The sequence below is a fragment of the Marmota marmota genome, unplaced genomic scaffold (genome assembly GCF_001458135.2).
Source record: "Marmota marmota marmota unplaced genomic scaffold, marMar, whole genome shotgun sequence".
In the NCBI taxonomy this organism is placed as follows: Eukaryota; Metazoa; Chordata; class Mammalia; order Rodentia; family Sciuridae; genus Marmota; species Marmota marmota.
The window spans coordinates 10,081,224-10,100,158 of record NW_026000242.1 but is presented as its reverse complement, the minus strand read 5'-3'; the positions used below and the strand labels follow the sequence as shown (position 1 = coordinate 10,100,158).

Below are 18,935 nucleotides of genomic sequence, written 5' to 3'. Positions count from 1 at the left end.
CTGACCTAGGATTTCAGAGGGCAGTCTCCTCCGGTGAGGGCTGTTCCCTCCCCAGCAGGACCAGCAGCGATGTCTCTGTGCAGCGGAGGGCGGAACTTGGGCGGTGAAGGCAGCAGAGTGTTCTAACGCTGCCGGCCCCCTGGCCCCGCTGCACATCTCGCGGCAGCTAATGAATTGCTAATACAATTTTCTAGATAATTTTATTTCCAAAGCCCCACATTTTAATGTGTTTCCAAAAGCTAGCATTTATTTGCTTAATCTCCCAGTGTAATAGAATCTGCCCTGACTCATCATACATGCGAACAGTCAGCTAGGCAGAAACGACAGCAAATTGTTTAATAACTCAAATCTAGTCACTAGATTTTTAACTTGCATGCACCACAAGCTTCTCTTGTGTCTCATCCACTTCTTCCCCCGCCCGCCTTTTCTGCTTTCCTTTTTAAAAAAAAAAAAAACAAAAAACTTCTCCATCAGCACGACTGCTGGGCTCCAAGCAGAAGAATAGGGAAAGTGGGTATAGGCCTCAGAGCCCCCTGTCTTCCCCTGTGAGCCTTGGCTGGGGGATACATGTCCAAGGAGAGCCCTTGTGCCCTGCAGGATATCCCAGGCATGGCAGAGAGACAATTGGAGGGACAGCGTAGCATTTCCTTTCTAGAAGATGATGACTTAACTTTAAACCTGTTGACAGGTGCAGAGCAGGCTACCTGCGCCTTCCTGACATAAGCCCAGGGCCAGGTCCTGTTGTGTCACCTTCCTGGGATTTCATTTCTCCAGGCCCTTCCTGACCTCAAAGCCCCTGTCCTCCTCTGGGCCCCACCCTCCTCTAGCAGTAGCACAGGAGCCACCAGCTCTCTCCCTGCTTCCAGCCACTTGCCACTGCTGTTTGTCCCTGGGATGCTCGCAGAAGCACTGCCCTATGATATAAGCTGTGGCGTGCTGGTGTCCCGTAGTCATTTTCAGCTGCTGTAACAAATTGCTAAAGACTGGGTGAAGAATAAAAACAGAAATTAATTTCTCAGAGTCCTAAGAGGGTATGGGCAGTCAGATCAGGACTCCAGATGGCCAGGTTTCAGGTGAGGTTTGTCTTCCGGGTTGCAGACTGCTGACTTCTCACTGTGACCTCATGCGGTGGAAGGGGCTAGCTGACTTTCAGAGGTTCTTTTTAAAAAGGCATTCATCCCATTCACAAGGATCATCTAACATGATCTAACATCTCCCGAAGGCCCCACCACCTAATTACAGCACCACGAGGGTTAGGATTTTAACATACGCATTGGGGGACACAAACATGCAGATCGTAGCAACCCCCAGTCCTTCCATGGCTGAGCATCGCCTGTGGAATGACATCTAGACTGTTCCACTTGATATCTGTGGTCCTCTGGGATCTGACTTCCAGTTTCTCCTGGCTTGTCTCCATCTCTGACCTGTCCTCGATGAGACCTACTCTGAAATTTGCTTGTGGTACACGTGTCCCACTGCCTAGTCCTTGGCTTCTCATTTCTCTCCATTCTCCAAGCTTGACTCAAAATCTTCTTTGAAGCTTTCTTGGAGTCACCGGTCCTATTTCTGTCTGGATGGCTGTTGACCCACCAGTGTCCTCCACTTCCCCTGGTCTGGGCCCTATTTCTCTGCTCCATGTCATCCTTGCCCTGGGTACCTAGCATGGTGCCTACACTTGGCCATGGGTCAGTGAAGAAGCTAAATGGAAGTGAAATGTTTTCAGGCCATCATGAGAGCTAAGGACTACAGAGAGGGGCAGCTTCAAGGGGCTTTGGGGAGAGCAAGGGCAGAGTACACAGGATTCTCAGACTGTCCTTCTGGATGGTCCCAGCCCTCAGAGTGCCTCTACCTCTAGCTTTATAGACTCAGAGAATCCTGCTGGTGGTGACATTCATGCTCCCTCTGACTTCATGCTGGGGACCACAGAGGAGGCCTACAGAGGGGCCTTGGCTCCTTAAAGGGTATGGCTTGCTCAGGAAGCCTGCTTCCTCTTGCTGGTTTAAGGCAGCTGTTTGAGCACCTGGCTTAATCAGGGCTTTCTGTGTGGTGAAGGTCAGGGGAGAAGAGGGTGCTGGTGCTGGGAGCCCTCAGGTTGGAGCAGCAGAAGATGCTGTGTCGCAGAACATGCTGCAAGTGGACTCCAACCCTGTGCATACTGACCAGTCTGGATGGGACACTAAGGGACTCACCGTCGGGTCTTGGCACTGCGGCTATCCTAGCAAATCACTTCCTCCCAAATGTCTCCCTCCGTCAAGTGGAGCTGAGCACCTCAATCCATACCTCCGGGGGATCTTGCTGGCTCCTGGGGCCTTTAGGGTCAGAAGGCTTCAGAGAGCTGTGCCTGTGACCAGCTTCCTGTCCACTCTTTCTGGCCCGGTTTCTCCAGCCATGGCTGGAGTGCCCCTGGATGTGTTGGTGCTATTGTCAGTACTGTGCCTCTTCAGGGGAGCCCCACACAGGCAGGTGACCATCCCAGAGGTAAAACTGGCCCAGGCCCATGGTTTCTAAAATCAAACAGACCAAGGTATCCCTAAATCTCAGCTGTACTTCTTTCTCTCTGTGTGACTTTAGGAAAGTTACTTAATCCCTCAGTTTTCCCATTTATAAAAATGGGGATAAGAGTACCTGCCTTGTAGAGATGCAAATTTTAAATGAGATGACTACACACCTGGCACAATGCCTATATTAGTTCCCCTTCCCTTCTATTTTTCAGGGAACCAGTAGCAAAATCAAGTGCTCACTTGGTTAGGCCTTCCTGGTGGGCTTTCCTGACCACTGGTGGGAGGGAGCAGGGCTACAGTGCCCAGACTTCACTGTCTGCAGAGGGAAGGGCCCAGCAGGAGGGCAAGGGGGAGAGGAGTGGAAGGTGTGAGAGCCGGGCCCTGCCTCCCCCCAGCCCACCCCCAACCCAGCCAAGAATGGACCTGGGGTGCAAGAACCAGACCTCTCACTTTCTGTCTCCATTGCTAGGCTGGGAAGGCAGCAAGGTTCTTCGTGTCACCTGTTTTTTTTCACCCCTCCTTGCCTCTGGAAGCTCTGTGACTCCACAACTTCAGCAGCTGAAGCTCTGGACTTCCCTGCACTTGAGACTGGGTTGACAGGCACCAGTCCCAATGGCCTCTCCTGCTTGTGACCCTCACACAGGGGATGGTGTTGTGGCTCTGGGCATAGGTGATGTCCCTTAGATACCAGCAGAGAGGAATGAGCAGGTGGGCTTGCAGGGGACTGACACACTTGGGGAAATGGAATCCAAAATGGTGGGCAGTGAGGTGCCAGGTGGGACTCAGACACATGGTCCAACACTTCTTCATGTGGTCCTGTAGCCAGAAAGGCCATGGCTCCAGAGCAGCATCAGGAAGGAGTTGATAACAGAAAATGGCTGCCTGTCTCTGGGGTAGCCTGGGGTCCCTGTGCTGCTGGATCAGCATAGAGAATGACAGGACAGAACTGATGAAGATCTTATGTCACCCATTAGCTTAAAATCCTTTGACAGTAAACCTAAAGCTCTTGACGTGGTGTGCAGGAATCCTCATAACCCTGCCTTTTTCTTTAGCCTCCTTCTGACACTGCCTGCCTTCCTGCTGCACTTCTGTCTGATCCTCTGATCCTCCAACGTGCTGGGATTCTTACCAACCCTGAGTATTCATAGAGACTATTCCATCCCTGAGGAATGTCCTCCCCCTTCACCCAGTGGGGTAGATGGCCAAGTGATTGGAGCAGGGGCTTTGTATGCACTTCCATTGCTAAATCCTCAGTGCCACAAAGAGCGGAATACTCGTGGAAAGTATCACGATAATATTTGTTGAAGGAATGGATTCTCAAGATGTGCGCTCTAGTGAATGGAGGAGTGGTTACAAGGACTGGGTTTGTAGCTAGTCTCAGGAAAGGATTCAGATCCAGGCTTCTGGGTATGCATCCCAGAGGTACTGTGGCTTATGAGCTCTATGGACAAGTTTTTTAAGGTAGTCATTTTCTCTGTGCCTCAGTTTCCTCAGTTGAAGATGAAGATAGTAGAGACGGCTTTTTGGAGTTGTGGTTTTGAATTATTTACATTGGAACAGTGACTGGCCTATGTGAACTTCAATGTTATTGTCCTCACAGAGCCCACCCTCACTCCCCACTGCTGCCCCAAATCCCACAAGGTCCTCTGACACATGTCCTTAGTAGTCTGCCTCCTTCTGCATAGCGCTGGACACACTTGGAGATTTATACTTGCTGTTGCCATGTGTGTGACTAATGGCTCTTTCTCCAACTAGTCTTTAGGTGCCGTCAGGGAAGGACACCTGTTGATTTTGTCCACTGGATCATACCTGGGGTGCTCCATCAACATTGCATGGCCTGGGCTGCACCTGGACTTGACCTTGAGCCTGGGGGGTTGGGAGCTGGCCCTGAAGCTGGCTCCTGCTGTAGCCTGGATGGGTGAAGAATTGGCCTCGTGTTTCCAGCCTCCTGAGGCTCTCCCCTCTGCTGTCTCCTGCAGGCACGGACATGGCCGTCTTCTGTCTGCTGTGTGGGAAACGATTCCAGGCACAGAGTGCGCTCCAGCAGCACATGGAGGTCCACGCGGGTGTGCGCAGCTATATCTGCAGTGAGTGCAACCGCACCTTCCCCAGCCACACCGCCCTCAAACGCCACCTGCGCTCACACACAGGTAGGCCACTCCAGATGGTTGGGTAGATGAGGTCTCTGGGAGTGCACCTCTTGATTTACTTCCTCAGAACTATAGTAGAGGTTCCAGGCTGAGTCACCTCCAGCCTTTCTTTGCTCAAGGGATGGGCACGTGGGGGTTTCATGTAGTACATGTTGACAGATTTCCCCATCCCATACCTTGGACCATTGGTCTTTCCATGCTCAACACAGAAGATGTTCATTCAAAATGCAGCTTCCTGAGTCCACATTCATAACCTTTGATTCAGCAGCTCCTGGGTGGGTTCCCCAACTCTGCATCATTAATGAAGTATTCCCAAGGCATTCTGATGCAGGTGGACTTTTATGAGAAAAGCTGACCCGCTGGGTCTCTAATTCTGTCTGCTATGTCCTCCGTAGTCTTGCTGCCCCTTCCCCCTGCACATACTTGCAAAATCAACTTTGGTATTGAAGGCATCTTAAAGAAATGATCTTGCTTGCTCCATAATAAAGAAGGCCTCTAGTGTGGCCTGAATGTTATTTAGAGAAGACAATGAGGGTATTTAAACAATGAGCCATGAAATATCCCTGCTCAACCAGTTCCATATGATGGGGTGAGGGAGAGGTTTAAGTCAAGGAGGCTAGTTGGGGTGCCAGGGACTAGCCAATTGCTGCTGCTACCCTCTAGGTTTTAGTGATGCACCACTTGGTGACCAAGGGTCCAGGGTCATTTTCTTCCTTGCAGCAGCCTTGGTCTTAACTCTAGCTGGGGAATAAATGATAAATTTCTTCTCTTCCCTAAGACAAATTGAAGTCTTTGCTGACTGTACCTGGGTAAAAGAATGCCCATTTCTGAATCTGCATGTGTTTCTGCCTGTGTTTTCTGCCTTGGTTTGAGGAGAGGGCTAGGGCCTGGGATCTCTGGGTAGAGAGTGCATAATGATGCCTGTGTACCTCAGAGGGCTGGTAGGACCCTCTCTCTTCTCATTCTTGAGAATTTTGTCACAGCTTAGGTATTGAGGATGAGGCCAGGCTTTATACGGGTGACAGATTCTGCTGTTGAAGGAAAGGCCTTTGATATTGTGGACTGAACTGGCCTGTGCTGCCAGCCGTAGACATCCTCACTAAGGAGCCTGCAGGGCTCTCACTTCCCAATTCCATCCTATTCAGAAGAGCCTATTTCCTTAGCATGACCAGATTTGCTTAGAATTACTTAGGATTGCTGGGATAGGCTGAGGGAGGTCCCTGGGGATAGGGTCCAGTAAGAAGGGCCAAGGAGGAAGGGATGTGGACAAGGCCTTTCTCTATGAGGACTGTATATGTGCACCTTCCCACCAGAGCCTCCCCAAAGGGTCACCATGTTACTCCTTCTGAAACATGGCCAGTTAGGCACTTGAGATCATGTGACTGGGTTTAGTCACTTGGCTTCATATGTCTTGGATGATTCTAGCCCTACTAAGTTCACCCAGGATACACCTGCTTTGCCCATACCACCTGCTAAGCGCTCAGACATCCAAATGTCAACCCTGCTTTGCCCTTTGTCAATCATGGTTCAGATCTGTAGGGAGGAACAGAATGCGTGAAAAGCTCTAGTTTATTCTAGAAAACACAGAACATGTGTGCACACACACGCATTTAAACACCCATTGATTTTCACACCAGCCACATGCTGGCTCTGCACCCCCCACACAATGCCTCATTAATATTCCGTTGTTCTTGGCCCATTTGCTGCTGGGGCCGGGTGTTCAGCATTGGCAGCTGTGTTTGGTAGGTTAGTCCAGCCGTGCTCTTGGCATTGATGGATCCCTGATTCACATGGCTCATCATATAATAAACTCACAGCTGTGCTTAAGGGAGGGGTTGGGGGAGGGGCCTAAGGCACCCAGGGGATGGGCCAGGTGGGTAGGATGACACTGGGCTTGGCCAGAGCCAGGGAAACACCAGGTAATGACAAACCGGGGAAGGAATGGGGTCACAGGTGCACTGGGCAGGCCAGAGGGGCTCTAATTAGTCTCGTTTGTCCTGCACTTAATGTCAAGCTCATTAACGAGTCTACCGAGTTAATCAACATGCCACAAATTGGATTTTGAGTTCTGCCACCAGTTTTGTGTACACTGTAGCCACACTCTCAGGGTGAGGGTTGCAGGCGGGGGCTTCCTGTGCTGCACAGTCTGGGAAGGGGTGTGTGTCTTGCTAACTCGTATGTTTTTCCTTCTGAGTTATTTTTATTCCTTTCCGTGGGTAGACCCCAGGGACTTCCTACTTAAAGTCATTTAATATGTGATCCACTTCATAATTAAATTCGTAAAAAAAAATCTGATCAGACAAACCTCTCTGTTGGTTTTTAAACTTTTAGGGGCCCCCTCTGGAGGTGAAAGGCACACACAAGCAGCCATCCCCCCTCGCTGCCTCCCCCAGGCATCCTCCCCTACGTTTTAATTACCGGCTCCGGCTGAAATCTCACATGGCCCTTGCTTTATTTATTTATTTATATCTTAATGAGGATACTGAATCTTTGATTAAAGTCGTAATCGTTGCTGATTCAGTAAGGAGGGGGGGAGTTGGATGTCAGACCAGACGGGGCCATGTGTGCAGACACACAGAGTGGCATGTGGGCACACGCACAGACTGACCCTCACTCCATTAGACATACAGCTAATTAGTACCAGGGTCTGTGTGGGCCTCCACTCCCCATGGGGCTGGGGGCTGGGAAACAGGCAGTCCCTTCAGTTCTGGCAGCAAGAGGACAAGTAGCTACTGGTTTTCCCAGCCAAGAACTCTAGGACTCAGTTTGTCCCCAGATCTGCCTGTGAGGGACTCGCGGGCCACGCCTCTGAGGCAGGGCAGTGAACTGGATCCAGAGATGGCTCTGCTCTTGGAGGTTCCTCGGAGGAAGCTACCCCCTGGCCCACACCTTATGCTCTCAATGCTTCTTGCAAATCTTCCACCCAGGAGAGAGTCAGCCAGTGAACAGACCCCAGCATTCACTCCCCATGGAGCTTAAAAACCCTTCAGAGTCATCAGAAGAGATGAGAATTTATGTGGGGACAGGGGCCTGCGTTTGGGAGGGGGAGATTTGGTTAGTGGCCTGCGGAGGGGAGAGAGAGGAGAGAGTAAAATATCATTTTAAAGAGGAAGTGAAGGCACAGGCATGCGAGTCTATAAGGAGAAGGACAATTTATGCCCAGGCACGAGCGCAGTTTGACATGGGGATAATGAAAAAACGTAGGTCATTGTGGATGACTTAAACCTTCAGCAGCTGAAGAAAATGTATGAAATGCAGAGGACATTACACGGTTGGCAGCCCCGCACATCTGCAGAGGGACAAGTGAAATACAGTGGGCCATTCTTTACCATAAACTGTGGTGGTTGGAGATGCAGCCCAGAGAAATTGTAATTACAGTGACAAGACGAATCAGCGATATTTAAATATTCATGAACAAAGTCTGGGGTGATCAATCTATCTTTATTGTCTGTGCCTTCACTCCTGTAATAAATAAGTAGCTGAAGTCCTCACCTTTCAGCCCCCAGGTCCCTACTCTAAGTGCAGAATGCAGGGTACCTACACCCCATCCTCTCACCCTCTAGAGATTTAAGAGTACAATCCCCCAAAAGGAGGCTGATGGCTTACATTACAGACTGAGGAAAGGCAATTCTCCCCAAGCTTAGTATACCCAACATTTCCAAGTCTGTCCTGGGTCGTACCTGGGCTATGCACTGGGGCTGTAAGAGTGGGTAAGGCTCACTTCTTACCCTCGAGGTGCTTCCATTCTAGAGGCATGGAAACCATGCTGGACCATACCATGTCAGTTAGCAATCTGAGACATTACCATGTACAGACTCTGGAATCAGACCAGAACCTAAATCCTAACTTAGCAACTTAATATGTGACATTAGAGATGATGTTTAAGCATCTCTAAGGATTCACTTTTTTCTGTAAAGTGAGAATAGTATCTCTCTTGTTGCCATGATCACATGATATGATCCATATGAGGTCCTCAGCATTAACAAATGTGGCCCATTTTAATGGGAAAGTGCCATAAAAATCATACTACTGCAAGAAAAGAACAAATTGCAAGATATTTTTTTTTTAATTTTTGGGAACAGAGAAGAAATTGTTGACTTATCTCGTCTGGGGACTAAAGGGAAACTTCCAAACAAGTATGACGTATGAGCTGGACTTTGAAGGATGATAAGGAGTTCACCAGGGAGAGAGGAGGAGGAAATCAAGCAGAGGCAACAGCTGTGTTAAACAGTAGAGGAAGGAAAGAACAAACAGTAGGAACAAGGAGAGGTTCCCCAATTTGAAGGGTTTTTTTGAGGGTTGGGGAATTAATCTGGAATGAAAGAAAGGAAGAAAAAATGATGTAAGAAGTAGGAGGGTAGCTGGGCACAGTGGTGCATGCCTGTAATCCCAGCTCTTCAGGAGGCTGAAGCAGGAGGATTGTAAATTCAAGGCCAACCTGGGCAACTTAGAAAAATGCTATCTCAAAAAAAAAAAAAAAAAGTACTGCCAGTATAGATCAGGGGTTCAATTCCCAGTACCCCCCACAACACAACACACTCAAAGAATAAGCGGGGTTACAAGGTCTTGAAACCCCCAGCTCTGTTCTGTCCTCAAGGGGCTGGGGCCTGCTGTTCATTGCTGAACCAAATTAACTCTTCCTGGGATGGGTCCTTGCCCTGTGGACGTGCACTGGGCAGAAGAATGTGTAAACCCATGACCAACATTCACGTTACGGGGACCAGCAGGGGCTGAGGATCCTTAAGTCATCTAGGAGGTGTGAATACAGGCAATCCCATTCTCCTGGTGGTCTAAATGTGCCCTGCTGTTCCCTGAAGAGGGGTCAAGGAGAAGCAAGGGCCTGATCACACCCCTGTGCCCCCAGGTGACCACCCATATGAGTGTGAGTTCTGTGGCAGCTGCTTCCGGGACGAGAGCACACTCAAGAGCCACAAGCGCATCCACACGGGGGAGAAGCCCTACGAGTGCAATGGCTGTGGCAAGAAGTTCAGCCTCAAGCACCAGCTGGAGACGCACTACAGGGTGCACACAGGTACCACGGGCAGGCCAGGGATGGGACCTGCGTGGGCTCTGGGGCCTGGGTGGGACTGGGGAGGAGAGAAGCCCAAGTGAGGATGAACCAAGGCTGAACCAGAGAAGAGAGGTTCTATGGAAGGCTAACCATGGAAGGCCGAATGCCACTGTCCCCCTCTCAAGGCCAAGGCAGATATTGCTAATCAATTGCAGCGCATTTTTCCAGGAGCCAGGAAGCTCAGCCCTGGGGACAGCCATACCAGTAGTTGAAGGATGATGTGCAAGACGATGGCTATTCATGAGTCCTGAATTAGGGTTCAATTGACCAGATTTAGTTGAAAGCAAAGGAAAGGGTGGTTTCATGTTGCTCGAGGGTTGGAATAAGAATTAGAGTGCATTGAATTAGGTTATGATGAGGGCCGGGAAATTGGGAAGCTAGATCAAGTTCAGTTCTGACATGAGAGGAGCAGATGGATTTAATAACCCTTCCGTGCGTATAACATTTTACCATTTCAAAGTGCCTTCACATTCCTTTTATTCATAAAGGAGGTGATGAGCAAGTGCTTTCCCTGGGGTTTGAGGACAGGCAAGTGGAAGTGGTCTAGACTTCCAGAAGTTTCCAAGTTGGTGGCCAGTAGAGTCCTAGAGTTGGCCTGTGAAAGCCTATTTCTCCCCATTTTCAATTTTAGTGACATCATTTTGGTTCCTTAAAATTGGCCTACCGTGGGAATACAGTCATAGGCAAATACTACCCATCAGGGGGCTTTTTAAAAAAAAAAAATAGTTATTTTTTAGTTGTAATTGGACACAATACCTTTATTTTACTTATTTATTTTTATGTGGTGCTAAGGATCGAACCCAGGTTCTGGCACGTGCAAGGTGAGCACTCTACTGCTGAGCCACAAACCCAGCCCCCCATCAGGGCTTTTAAAAGGGCCAGTTGTGAAACACTCTCCACCAGCCCACCGCCAGCCACAGGGAAGGCAGATATTCAGAAGAACTTCCTCTAAGGATGAGAAGTTGTAGAACCTGGAAGAGTAGGTGCCTTCTCTGGTCAGGGGGCACAGGCATTCTGTCCTGAGGAAGTAGGGATGACCTACCTCAGCCAGGTTCTGCTGGCTTCAGGGAGAGTGCCTTGCCATGGGAGGGGAGGGGTGATGGAGGCAGCAGGCAGCAGAACTGTGTGTAGTCAGAGCCGTTTACTTGTCTTCAGCTTGGGATCCCAAGGAGAGGATGGGGTGCTCATTGCTGAAGATTCGAGTAACCCAGAGGATTTCCCAGAGCCCTGGGGTTTCCTTAGCCCCTGGTTGGGGATGTGACCTGGCGGGCGGATCATTAAATGCATCGGCAGTGACTATTGTAAATAGCTGGTCGATAGTTAGATCACTTTGGCTGTTCATTACTTCATTATTTGCTGGGGCCTCTGCACGGAGCAGTATTGATGGTGAGATGGCTGGCCAGTTAATTACTGTATTGAAACAAGGTTCCCTTACATCCTCTGCTCAGCTCCAGGGGACTCCAGTGGGGTAGCAGGCTAGGGTGTGGCTACGCACTCTGAGGTTCCCTGTCCCCCACATTCAAACTATAGTGGGGAAGGCAGGGGTCCAGAAAGATTCTTAAACTTTAACTGGCAAGATATCCTCAGGGGTGGCATGTTTGAAGAACTCTGGGTTCCCTGATCTCCCCGACCTTCACTCCCCGCCATCTATGGCCCTGAAAGGATGCCATCCATTCCTCTGCTCCTCCTGGATGAACTGTTATGAAGAACCATCTGACTTCCAGGGCCTTACCTGCCCCCTTTCAAGGCATGCATTTCCTTAATTAGAAGGGAAGAGTCCAGCCTTTGGGGAGAGTTAAAAACAATAAAGGCAAAGGGCCAAAGCTGTACTCCATGATCCTATAGTGGCTAGTTATATGTGGCTGTTTACATTAGTTACAATGAAATAAAGCAAAAAATAAAGTTCCCCAGTCACATCAGAAGCCCTATGTGACTAGTAGCTACCATATTGGGCGGTGCATCCATCATTTCAGAAAGTTCTGTTGGACAGCGCTGGGCTAGAGGTTCTGAGATTCTCCCACAAGCCCAAGGGTGGCATAAGGCCTTGTCATCTTCTTCCTCTGTCCTCACTCTCTTCTGCCTGGTTTTACCTCCTCCACAGGTGAGAAGCCCTTTGAATGCAAGCTCTGCCACCAGCGCTCCCGGGACTACTCGGCCATGATTAAGCACCTGCGAACACACAATGGCGCCTCACCCTACCAGTGCACCATCTGCACGGAGTACTGCCCCAGCCTCTCCTCCATGCAGAAGCACATGAAGGGCCATAAGCCCGAGGAGATCCCACCCGACTGGAGGATAGAGAAGACTTACCTCTACCTGTGCTACGTGTGAAGGGAGGCCCCCATGGTGGAACAGGAGCGGGACAGGAAAGACAAGTTAGAGTGAGATGAAATCGAGGAAGGACTGTGCAAAGAGAAAAAGAAAAAAAAAGAAAGAAAGAATAAGAGAAAAAAAAGAAAAGAAAAAGAGAGAGAGAGAAAAGGAAAAGGAAATCTGATAGCTATTTGACCTTGGATTCTCTCTGGGGCTCCAGGTGACCAGGATGCCAAGCCAGTGTCCCTTCCCTGGAGGCCTCTGCCCTCCTTGGAAGCTGGAGGTTTGCCTGATTTGGGAGGGGTGGGATGGGGTGGGAGCGGTTTTGCTCACTCACATGGTGGCATATTTTTCTCCTCCCTTTCCCAGACCCTCCTCCTGTGTCCAGAAGGGGAGATTAGGAAAGCGCGAGAGCCACAGTCTCTGCCTGCCCTTCGCCCACTGCCTCCTCAAAAGACGGAGGGAGGGGAGCAGAGAAGGGGCTCCAGATGGTGGAGGTTCCTGGTAGATGCTCAAAATGGCAGCTCTGGTTTGCTGGGGGCAGATTGGGAAGAGGAAGGGCTCTTTCTCTTCCTACCACTCACTCAGTTCATCCATCGCTTTCCTTTGCCCTGGCTCTTCCCCTCCCCGAGCTCCTTGCTCCCAGCCTCCCCTCGACTGCTGTCCTTTGGATCCCAGGCCCCTCATGTAGCTGGGTGGCATTTCCCTCTTCCTCTAGATCCTCATGGGAAAGCTGTGTCAGACTCCAGAGCCCCTTCCTCCTGGTAGCTTTCTAAGAATACAGAATAAACCGAACACCCTACCCTGGCCAAACCCAGCCATGAGCATGATTCCTACCGAGCTGCTTTTGCTTCCAAAATGAAAAAAAAAAAAAAAAAAAAAACTAAATATGTTACATCCCTCCCACCAAACACACACACATCCCCACAACCCTATTTTAGTCCCTAGGGGATGGGATCCACGAAAGAGCTCATTGTCCAAGGGAAGCAGTGGATGTTCTTCTCCAGATGGGCTCCGCACCTGGAGGAGGGAACAGACACCCTGCCCAGGGTGGGGGAGCTGGCCAGGGGAGGAAATTGCTGTCATACTGGGGACCCATTAAGCACAGGGCCTGGGGACCCCAGACCCAATGAGCCCAGTGGTAAAACCTGGGTCCAGAGAGTGGCATGGAATTCCTGGCTCGTGAGCCCCTCAGTCCACAGGGAGGAGGAGGAGCTGAAAGCGCTTTGGCCTTGTGTTATGTTTTGCTTCTTTTCTGTGTCCCCTGTTAGCACATTGTACTTGAATTACCTCAGTTTTTTGTGACCTCATGAGCTTTTTTAACCCCTATATCTCTTTTTTTTGGTTGGGGGTTGGAGGAATGGGGAGGATGTTCTGTTTCTAGTGTAAAGTGATAGTTGGCTTTAGACTTCCGCTGGCCAAGGCCCTCCCCACACCCTTGGGGACCAGCCTCCCAGCCCAAAGGAGCCAGACAGAAGAGTTGAACATTCAGGATCTGAATAGGAGGGCAGGAGGAGAGCAAGGAAGACAGGTGGGTGGAGGAGAGGCAGTGGTGTCTCACTGTCTCCACAGGGCACCCGAGGGTCACCGTCAGCTCTGCCCACAGCTTACATCATCTGTGCCCAGCATTGCTTAGCCTGAAACACTGTGGAGAAAAGTCCCACCGTCCTTACAATTTGCTGGGTCATTCAGGCTCCAAGGCCTGTCTTCTTCAGATCCTTGCAACTGTGTGGTCCCACCTCTGTGTGCATTATCATTGCCAAAATTGGTATATTTTTGTGGCTGGTCGGGGTGACCCAGCCTTGGTTTTGTTGCGTTGGGGTGGGGTGTTGTTTTCTAAAAGCTACCTCTTGTGTTCGTCCAGCCGTTCTTCTGTTTCTCTCATGCCTCCCTTCTGCTGCTCTGCCTCCCCTCTTGCCCCAGCCTCCCCACCCTGAATTTTGGAAAGCACATTTGCGATATTCGTGTTTGCTTTGGGACGGGCCCTCCGTTTCATCTCATGCTTTATGTGATGAGTTTTTTTTTTTTTTTCGTTTTGTTTTTGTTTTCTTTCCTTTCTCTCTTGGAGAAAGTTGTGGCTGCGTTTTGATCTTAGGTTTGCAAAAAAAAAAATGGTTTAGGGAAGTGAATTTGGGGAGAAAGGTTGTGAGGAATATCTGGAAGTCGGAGGGATGGGTGCTGCTGTGACCACCCTCCTGTCCCTCGGCCCCATCCCTCCTTGCTCTCCCCTTCAATCTCGTCCACCAAATCTGAAGGCCTTAAAAATTGTGTATTGGGGGGGACGTGGGTCAGGGGTACTGTGTCACTAGACTGTGGCTTAGGGATGATAAGGTAGGGAGGATGCTGGTTTGAAACTATAATAATAACAGTGCTTTGGAAAAGAAAAAAAAAGTTAAACTTGAAATAGGTGACTAGAGCAATCGTCATGTTTATAATGTGAAAAGAGTAAAATCTTTGGGGGGGGTTAGAAATGGTTATGCACTATGGCTTGTCTCCCAGTCTGGGAAGAAGGGGGACTCACTGGCCCTCAGGGGATCTGAAATCCCAGAAAACAGTATTTTTTAACAGCAAGATGTCATTCAACTTTGGAGGGGAAGGGGAAAAAAAAATCAAACTATTCCATAGAACTAGCCGGCCCCTCACTCCCTCGCCCTTCCCACTCAGCCTGGTCCCCCCATTCATAAGAGCGGAGAGGGCTGAGCTAACCTTTGCAAATTGTAATATTTTTGTAATATTTGTTAGTTCCTTCGTCAGTTCTACAGGACCTTGCCCTTTCCTTTTGTAATGTGAATAGGACAAAAAAAAAAAAAAAAAGACAAAAAATATTCACCACCACCACCAACAGCGAGATACTCTGTGTGCGTGTGCTTGCAGGAGTGTGCTGTGTGCGGCTGCGTGTTAAACCACGCGAGGTTGTCCTAATCGGTTGTTGCAGCGTTGGATGGTCCAGACTCAGCACCTGCCTGCCCCACTCATCCCTGGGGCTCTGCAGATCCTGAGGGAGCAGGAAGGGACACCTCTGTACTAGCTGCGAGCTCCTCACACAGTCCCAGGCACCCCCATGGGGTCCCACACGCCTCTTCTCCAGTTTCCCACTCGGAGACTAAATAGCTCTAGGGTTGCTAAGGCCTTCTTGGCCAGGCCTATAGCCACTGGGCAGGGGAGGAGGAGGCAGTGGGGAGGCTTTCACTTCATCTGGACATCTGGAGCGCAGGAGTGGGGGAGACAAGAAGGATGGAGGCTGCTCCCTTCCAGGTAAACTTAGGGCGGGGTGTTCCCTCTCCTCTCTTTTCTGCTGTCTGGCTACCACTGCCCTTGGCCGAGTCCTGCAGAATCCAGACTTGATACTGCCTTATCCAGCACCACGAACCACCTTCACCTGAACAGTCCAAGTTGGTTAATGGGCCCTTTCCCTACCCAACTCCTACAAGTGTGTGACATGACCCCGCACTCTTGTGCTCCTTCCCTATTCACTCCTTTGTTCATTCAAAGCATTAAAATCCTATGTGTATATAGGATAGACAAATTTATATATAGAGAGAGATATATATAGCAAGAGAGATATAAAATAGTAACTATCATTGCTGCTTTGGGTTGCTTTGGAGGAGGCACGGATATGACGCAGGCAGATCTGGGGTGCAGGGGGACCCCCAGGAGGCTGGGGGACCTGGTAATTCCGTACAATCCAGGGATGCAACATGGGCTTGTTTAATCTTTGTGCCTGAACAGTTTTTCCGTGTTGAAAAGAAAAAAAAAAAAAGAAGAAAAAAAAAAAAGAAAAAGAATAAGGAAAAAAAAACTGCTGCAATTTTTCACAAGTGTGTGGTACTTTCTGGGTGCTATGGGTACACCTGCTATGGGAGGAGAGGCCATTGGCACCTTCTTGGAAGGGATTGAACAGGGACAGCCTTTGGACTCTTTGTGATGGGAGGGGGGATGTGGGCACGTGACCACTTCCCTGGCAAGCCGAACTAGGGTGAAAAGTGGGGGCACCCGACGTGAGACAGAAAAGCAGAAAGAGATGAGACTCTGTTGGTTCATTTTTCCCTAGACCTATTTTATTGTCATCTTGCATCATCCCACCATCTTGTCCCTTCCTTCCTGGAGCTTCTGCTGGCTTAGCTGGAATGGCAGCACTTACCTGGACATTTCAGTGGGAGGACAAACAGTGGGACTAACTCTGTGGCAGTGGGCCAGATGAGTAGAGAAAAAAGGCAGAGGTGGCCAAGAGAGAGGCGCAGGACAAAGCAGGAAGGTTGGGTCAGGGAAAAGAGTGGGGAGAAAGAGGAGGGTAGGCCCGCAGGCCTGGTAGCCAGCAGCAGCAGCAGCCTCCCCTGTTCCTCGGTGGCCCACTTTGCAGACAGGGTCCCAAGCCTCCCAGTGTGTATCATAGTATTTGTTCACATAGTGTTATGCATGATCCTCGTAAGGTTAAGAAGCCGTGGTGGTGCACCATGACATCTGCCCCATATATATAAAGATAAATATATATATATGTATGTAAGTTATAGCACTGAGGGCCCTGTGGCCCTGTTGGACCAAGCAAACTAAGCCTTTCGGTTTGGTATTACGTTTGTTTTGTTTTGTTTGTTCTGTGGCTTGTCTTCTGTCGTGACAGCACAAGTGCCAGTCCGATTGCTCTGTATTACAGAATAGTGTTTCTGATTCATCAATGTTCTAGTTAATGTCTACCTCAGCACCTCCTCTTAGCCTAATTTTAGGAGGTCGCCCAATTATGTTTCTTCAACTTTACTGGTTATTTTTTGTACAAATCAATCTCTCAATCCCTCTCCTCCTCCCCCTCCTCCCCCTGTGCCCCCCTCTCCCCCACACTTGCCCTCTAGCCCTTCCCTTGCCCTCCTCCCTCGGGTCCCCTGTCCTGGTCACTCCCTCTCCTGTCCCTTCCTCTCGCTCCCCCAAGTCCTGCTTGCAGTTCTTCCTGTTCTCTGAAGCAGTTCACTCGGAGTTGTCCTGGTTGCAGCTTTCCGCATCTGCCTTGTTTCGTGTAGATTGATGCGTTTCTTTGTAATTTCAGTGTTTCTGACAAGATTTAAAAGGAAAAAAAAAAGAAAAAAAAAAGAAAAAATATGAATTTACTGCTGCAGGTTTTTTTCTCTCTCCATGTGTCACTAAGTGAAGTTTGTGCCTTCTATAGCAAAGAGAATATTTTTTACATCCTACTAACAGTAGATTTTTTTGTAGTGAACATTTTTTGTATTTTTATTTATAAGTCTCATAAGAAAAATAGCAATGTTCAGTTGTATACCTTGAATCTGCAGTTAGAAGAGAATAAAGTTAATTCAGTTGTCTCTGGCTCAAAGTGTCTTTTTTTTTTTTTTAAGTGCTTTGTCTTTTCTGCCTTTTCTTGGGTGGGGAGGGCTGAGAACTGAAATTTCTGCCTGGGGATCAGGGAAGAGAAAGCTCTGTTACACACATTCAGCCTTATTTATGTGACACTTTTACAGCACATTTACAAGGCCCATACCCACTCAATAACATACTTGTCTAATATTTTTTCGGTAAAGAAATAGTGTTAAATACATTAATATCACTGGAACTTGGTATAGTGTACTAACGAGACTTTCTTTCACTCATTCATTCAACGAGACTCTCCTGCCCCAGTGACTTGTCTGTACTGGAAATATAATAAAGGAAAAACACAAACCCCACCCTCTCTTGGAGCCCACATCTACATGCATGTGTGTGATAATTTGATCGGGATCACTTAGCTGGTGAGTAGTGCTCAGAACTTAGGTCCAGATCTGATATCAAAACAAGCTCATTTCCCCAGGACGCCAAGATAGGGATTGCCTGTCTGGCATTGAAGTCATGGTCAACTTCTGCCTGGCAAATAAGCAAGCTTCAGAAATGTCTCAACATGAAGCTTCTACCTAATTAAAGGTCCTTGGTCCTGTGGCAGCTAAGACCTGTTAGGAAAGGAGGTTGGAGCAGGTGACCCTGTGCAGGGAGGGTAAAGGCTAGGAACTGGTGAGGGGGGGGTGGTGGCAGGGTTGTGAGCTTGGCATTGTCACCCACAGAATTAAGAATAGAACTCCACTGGGATGCCTCTCTCCCTGTCTCATCTCCCTGTCTCTAGGCCAAGAGCATTTCTCCAGCCCTTTCTTCTTTCCTCTTCCTGGGGTTGAAAGTGTCACTGTGCTTGTCTTTAGCTGTAAAACCAAATCCATTCAGTCCCAGACAGATGGCCCAGCACCTCTGCCTGAGGCCAACTCAGCTGTCTATCTCCACCAACATCATATCATCCACTCCTGTCTCAAGGAGATCCCTGAGACAGGAGCCAAGCCTAACTGTGGTTGCACGCAATGGGTCCTTTTAAGGTGAAGCCAGTGTGGAGCATCAGGCCTGCCCTCTAACATTATTGGGAGCCACCAAGAACTGTCTCCAGGCACTTTCTCTCCCTGCTCTGCAGTCAACAGGGATGGGAAGGGTGGTCTTTCTGCTCCTGTTCTCCTGGGTCACCATTCTGCCGGGGTCTGTGTGGCTCTGAGACTTCTGAGCGGACAACCCCTGGATCTGCACTAACACCTGGATACCCTTCCTAGGAAAAGGAATGTCCGGTAGGGTCTCCTCCCAGCCTCCAAAAACTGGGTTCGGTCTTTACTTCCTCCTCTCTCCCTTCTTTTCTCTCTGCTCTGCCTTTTCTTTCCTTGGGTTCTCCTTCCCCCATCTCTCATTCAACCTTTCTTTTCTCCTTTCCACCCTTCTCCTCTCCCCCGGCCCCCCATTATTTCTCTGGGGTTTCTTCTTGCCTTGTGTCTCTATTCCATGTTATTTTTCCTCTCCTTATATTTCTCCTCTTGGAAAACAATCCTTGGCCAAAAATGTATTTGTTTTGATTTGGAGCTGCCCACCTCGCCCCAACCCGACCCGACCCGGCCT

The 18,935-nt window shown here is 49.3% G+C and overlaps 1 protein-coding gene across 2 annotated transcripts in view; it reads left to right on the top strand.

Moving 5' to 3' along the window:
• Nucleotides 1-17,349, top strand: part of Zbtb16 (zinc finger and BTB domain containing 16) — a 179,709-nt gene extending 162,360 nt beyond the window's left edge. Inside the window, exons 4-6 of one of the 2 annotated variants that reach the window (XM_015489860.2) lie at nucleotides 4,481-4,651; nucleotides 9,516-9,683; nucleotides 11,824-17,349. In XM_015489860.2, the coding sequence (XP_015345346.1) occupies nucleotides 4,481-4,651; nucleotides 9,516-9,683; nucleotides 11,824-12,053 (569 nt within the window). In that variant the 3' untranslated portion in view covers nucleotides 12,054-17,349. Of the gene's footprint in view, nucleotides 1-4,480; nucleotides 4,652-9,515; nucleotides 9,684-9,746; nucleotides 9,779-11,823 lie in introns of those variants that run through there. The other variant, XM_015489861.2, reaches the window with a different exon arrangement.
• Nucleotides 17,350-18,935: the final 1,586 nt, after the last annotated feature.